Here is a 5,787-nt window from a genome sequence, read left to right on the forward strand (position 1 = left end):
CCTTGGGTGAGTTCGGGGGTTACTGGTTCCAGGTCCAGGGTGATAAACATATCCTGGCTGTTGGGGAAACCGGTTTCTCCGTTTCCTTGCTGCTGTGAGCTATCTACATTATCTCCATCCTCATCTTCCTCGTACCCCGAACCCGCTTCCCTGTGTGTTTCTCCAGTGAGGGAGTCATAGCACACGGTTGGGGTAGTGGTGGCTGCACCCCCTAGAATGGCATGCAGCTCCGCGTAGAAGCGGCATGTTTGCGGCTCTGCCCAGGACCTTCCGTTTGCTTCTCTGGCTTTGTGGTAGGCTTGCCTTAGCTCCTTAATTTTCACGCGGCACTGCTGTGCGTCCCTGTTATGGCCTCTGTCCTTCATGGCCTTGGAGACCTTTTCTAATATTTTGCCATTTCGTTTACTGCTTCGGAGTTCAGCTAGCACTGATTCATCTCCCCATATGGCGAGCAGATCCCGTACCTCCCGTTCGGTCCATGCTGGAGCTCTTTTGCGATCCTGGGACTCCATCACGGTTACCTGTGCTGATGAGCTCTGCGTGGTCACCTGTGCTCTCCACGCTGAGCAAACAGGAAATGAAATTCAAACGTTCGCGGGGCTTTTCCTGTCTACCTGGTCAGTGCATCTGAGTTGAGAGTGCTGTCCAGAGCGGTCACAATGAAGCACTGTGGGATAGCTCCTGGAGGCCAATAACGTCGAATTCCGTCCACACTACCCCAATTCCGACCCGCTAAGGCCGATTTTATCGCTAATCCCCTCGTCGGAGGTGGAGTAAAGAAACCGGTTTAAAGGGCCCTTTAAGTCGAAAGAAAGGGCTTCGTCGTGTGAACGTGTCCAGGCTTAATTCGATTTAACGCTGCTAAAGTCGACCTAAACTCGTAGTGTAGACCAGGCCTCAGTCTATGGCTAGTATTGCATGACCTTTGTATGGCTTCTGAGCATAATAGGTATGGTAATTATGTTCTAGTCTTTCTGTGTTTCCTAATTTTTGGGAAGGGATCTCTTATCAAATACCTTATCTGCTAGGCCCCAAGGATGAGACCACTGATGATTTCTGGAGAATGATCTGGGAACACAAGGCAACAATTATTGTTATGGTGACTCGCTGTGAAGAAAATAATAGGGTGAGCGTGATATATATATATATACACACACACACACATTAACTGCAGTATACAGGAGGTTGCTCTGCTGTGGTGAATTATGCTTTTCTTTTTTCCTTTAAATGTTTTCTCTGCATTCAAGTATTTCTTTTGAATCCTTGTTCATTCTTGTTTTTACTCTCTATTTGTGATAGAATCTCAGAAATTGAATAACATTAACAAGCCTACATGGTTCTGTCTTTTAGACTATTTGATCAGCAGCATTCTCAATAATATCATCTGACGCACTGCCCTAAGGAATAGGGAACTACATTCTACCTTCTTGCAGATAAACCCGTAAGAGGGTATAACTTGCCCCCAAACTCCCTGAGTTAGAATTTGCTGAGCTGCACTAAAATCTCTCTCCCTCCCCCACACCCTTGCAAACCTGTCACAAAACTTAGTGAAAGAGGCGATATTCTGTATTTGGGACTTTCCTCCTCTCCCCCGAGCATCTTGTCCTAATGTCCTGGGGATGTCTCCACAGTTCTCTGCTATTTTGTTTTGTGCCCTCTTTTTCCTACTTCTGAAACCAAACTTGGAAGCAGCGATTAGGAGAGTGCTCACCACCCTGGGAGTGCCACGTTTCAGATGCAGATGGGAGTATTGATATTCTGATTGTTTTAAGGAGCAGAGCTGGCTGGCAGCATACATGTTTGCAGCATAGCCACACTGCTAACAGGAGTGGAAGGGAATTTGGGCATGAATTGCGAGAGGGGTTGGGACATGACTATTGCATCTGCAGCTATGTATATTCACTGATTAGAAATATAAGTAGGAGTCACAGAGTGAGCTGCAGTCTTTACTGTAGCCTTCAGGCAGTGACAATGACTGTGCATGGACTGTGCAGCTGTTTTGCCCCTGCAGTTAGGTTGGAGGATAGGATTCCTTCCCATCTTGTTCTCTATGTAAATCCCTTCAGGCTTTGTGCATGAGGCCAGAATCTGGATCTTTGGGTTTTTGAATGTTTAACTAAAGCAGTGGTAATCTCTTTAAGGGATAAACTACAGTATTTATCGGAAACTGAAATTGTACTGAAGTATTGGTTATGTATTTTATCTGGTGTTGATTTTATTTTATTTCAAGCTTTCTTCAGAACCTAATTTCACTGTCACTTTGATATCCTGCTTCTAATCCATTAACTTTGTATTTTCATAGAACAAATGTGCCCAATACTGGCCAACAACGGAGAATAGCACTGAAACTTTTGGGGACATTGTTGTGAAGAGCAATGAAAGTAAAATGTGTCCTGACTACATTATTCAGAAACTCCATATTACAAATGTGAGTTGTCTTATTAATGTGAGAATAATTTGAATTGGTCTGTACAGTTGGTATAAAGAGACTATTATCAGAGATTCTTCCAGAACAACAGTGACAGTTAGCATTTCCCCCTGTTTCTACCAAGCAACACAGAGCTTGAGAGAACACCTAGTAGATGATGTGTAATTTCATAGGGCAAATATGAATTGGAAACTTATCTCATTGCTAGGATTTCCCTCTTTACTGTGAGCCCTATATTCTCAACAGGAACACCAGTAATTTCTGTTCTATAAGCCAGCTGACAAGGCTGGATAAATTGTATGCAATATGCTGTGGTTTGGTCATAGATTTACCCTTTTTAAATTAGGAAAACTTGTTATTGGTTTATGAACATAGAATAATATAAGTTTAAATTAACACCGAGACGACCACATTAAATATTATTTCCCCCTAGTAAATTCACTCAAAAATGTGGCTCTTAGAACCGTATTGCCTGTCCTTGTCTGAACTGTACCGGGGGACAATTACAGTTTACGGTAACCTCTATTGTATTTATAAACTTCCGTGTTTTAGAGCTATCAGTGGTCAGTATGGGGTTTTCAAGTTTTTTAGGCCAATTACCAATTTCAGTTATACCAGTGAAGCACCACTAGTTGCTAGAGTGTAACTGAGTGTAGAATTTACCCTTTAGGAATACATTTTTCCCTTTTATTCCTTGCAACTTTATTTCAGTAGGGATACATAGAGTGTTAGTCAGGGCACCATTTATTGTTTGTTGTGTTAGATTTAAGGAATGAATGTGCTGGAGGTTCAGGTCATCTTGAAACATAAATAGTATAGCACCCTCCCAGACCCATCTTGGTCCCATGTTTTCATCTTTAGGCCCCAGTTCTACTACCTTTCCTCACACTGAGTAGAAGCTTACTCTGGAACTAGTCCCACTAAGCCTAAGATAGTTACCACTTACTGTGAGTAAGGTGGCCATACCCAGCCCCTTAAGACTTAAGTGTTAATAAAACACTGTGGCATCATGCATAGGAAAGACTCCAAATTACAATAGCTAGAGTGTTGCAGGTCAGAAGTAATATGAATTAATTTTTTTTCATGTATCAATTTGTTTGGTGCTTGCTTGCTTGGCTGTAAGATCATATTAAGAAAAAAATTAAAATTAAATACATTGTGACTGCTGTCACAGCTGATTATCATTCAAAGTACTGTAAAATATCAGTTGATTTTTATGTAGGCTAAGAATGGGGAAAAAACCAATTCAGACACCTTTATGAAACTTCCTAACACACATTATTAAAGCTCATAACTTAGTAGGAGCAACTGTACAATAATTTTGCAAATTCTATGCTCTGATTGGCTACCTGGGGCTCTCAGTCAGTTGCCCTAGGGTTGCCAGCCCTCCAGGATTGTCCTGGAATCTCCAGGAATTAAAGATTAATCTTTAATTAAAGATTATGTCATGTCCAGGAATACAGCCAACCAAAATTGGCAACCCTATTTGGAGATTCACCTACTGAATAGGTATTGGGGAATAAGCAGATGGTCATTATATAAATCAAACATCAGCTAGTCAGAGTGCAGAGTATTGCTTGCGTGTAAGAGAAGCATACAGTTATGAATCAGTGGTAGCATCCCAGCACTTTGCCTGGGTGAGATAATTCCATTTCAGTATATTACATCCTAAACAGGCCTGGCTTCAAGTTAATATCTAACTAAGCACAAGGTGAGAACATGTTACATGGTATATTCAGACTGCCACAATGATGGTATAGTCTGCTGACTGCAGAATGCTTCCTGAGAGACAATAATACAGGTTTTATTGTTCTTCTCCTGTTAGATCTCTGTCCTCAACTCTCCATTCACAACAAGAGAATGGAAACAGTCAAGATGTATGTTGTTGTTTAGTCCTTGTGATTCATCTCCATCATGTAGTCAATGGTGAAGTGCACCCATTGTAATTTTTTTTTCTTATTTGGATTCATAGTCATAGTTCTCCAGCTACCAAAATGTGTTTTCCCTTCTCCCTGCCTGATCCTGGCAACAACATATTAAAGCAGGGTCTGTGACCCTATGGGACCTGGTATGCTTTAAGCCTTGAATAAAGTGACTTAGAAATCATGAGCCACTTCAGTGATTGTCACAGGTTTGACAGCCCCACTTCTATTCTGAGTTGCTGTTTTTAGACTTCCTTCATTCCTTTGTGGGTCTGTGTGACCTTAGCAGGTAGTTAAAAGTACAGATGGCAAAATAACCAACAAATACACTTGGCAGCACATAGACCTGTATGGTGACTTCCTAAATGATTTACAAGTGCAGTGGAGAATACATGGTACATTCCACATAATCACAAAATAGAGTATTCTTATGATGATAATATTGGACTTAACCTTAGTGGATTGTCATTATATTCTTTCTTCAAGTTATGGCATGTTCCACATGTGTGTCTCTTATTTTTAACCACTCTTTTGTTATTAAAATTGGAAAATGTTCCAACTTCTGAAACCTTGGAAAGAACATGTGACTGTACAGTGTCTGGAATCGCTGTTGCAATACTAGATGCCTACTTTACCTATTTTTCTGCTTTATTCTATACTTTGTATATTTACATTTGATTTTGGTGTGGTACTAATGAAACAATCCCACATTTTCCAGAGAAAGGAGAAGACACCTGGGAGAGATGTGACTCACATTCAATTCACTAGCTGGCCAGATCATGGAGTGCCTGAAGATCCTCATCTTCTCCTCAAATTACGCCGCAGAGTTAATGCCCTAAGCAACTTTTTTAGTGGCCCAGTAGTGATTCATTGCAGGTAAATATTACAGAAACTTAGGGTTACCATACGTCCGGTTTTTCCCAGACATGTCCGGCTTTTTGGTAATCAAACCCCTGTCCGGGGGGCATTGCCAAAAAGCCGAACATGTCCGGGAAAAATACCACCGGCCGGGCACTTTCCCTCCCGCGGCTGCTCTGCTCCTCCCCTGACTCTTCGGCTCTGTTTAAGAGCCGAGCTGCCCGAGCACTACGGGCTTCGGGCAGCCCCCATGCCTCCGGACCCCGAGCCGCCGGCCGGGCACTTCCCCTCCCGGGCTCTGGGGGCTGCCCGAAGCCCGTAGTGCTCGGGCAGCCCTTTTTGCGTGGCTGGGAGAGAGGAGGGGGAATGCGGGGCGCTCAGGGGAGGGGGCGGAGTTAGGGCGGGGACTTTGGGGAAGGGGCGAGGAATGGGCGGAGTTGGGGCTGGGGAAGGGGCGGAGTTGGGGCGGGGCCAGAGGCGGGGAAAAGGGCGGGGCCAGGGCCCCGTGGAGTGTCCTTTTTTTTTATTTTTTAAATATGGTAACCCTACAGAAACTCTCTAATAGTAAACAAATGGCAG

The 5,787-nt window shown here is 43.1% G+C and overlaps 1 protein-coding gene across 1 annotated transcript in view; it reads left to right on the forward strand.

Annotated features, from left to right (window-relative positions):
• LOC112124821 (receptor-type tyrosine-protein phosphatase C-like) overlaps window positions 1–5,787 on the forward strand; it is a 79,957-nt gene that overhangs the window by 64,983 nt on the left and 9,187 nt on the right. Inside the window, exons 8-10 of the mRNA XM_029912363.1 lie at window positions 999–1,126; window positions 2,303–2,428; window positions 5,069–5,226. Coding sequence (XP_029768223.1) covers window positions 999–1,126; window positions 2,303–2,428; window positions 5,069–5,226 — 412 coding nt within the window. The remainder of the gene's footprint in view (window positions 1–998; window positions 1,127–2,302; window positions 2,429–5,068; window positions 5,227–5,787) is intronic.

This window comes from Terrapene carolina, unplaced genomic scaffold, assembly GCF_002925995.2.
Source record: "Terrapene carolina triunguis isolate 2854851 unplaced genomic scaffold, T_m_triunguis-2.0 Scaffold210, whole genome shotgun sequence".
Taxonomy (NCBI): domain Eukaryota; kingdom Metazoa; phylum Chordata; order Testudines; family Emydidae; genus Terrapene; species Terrapene triunguis.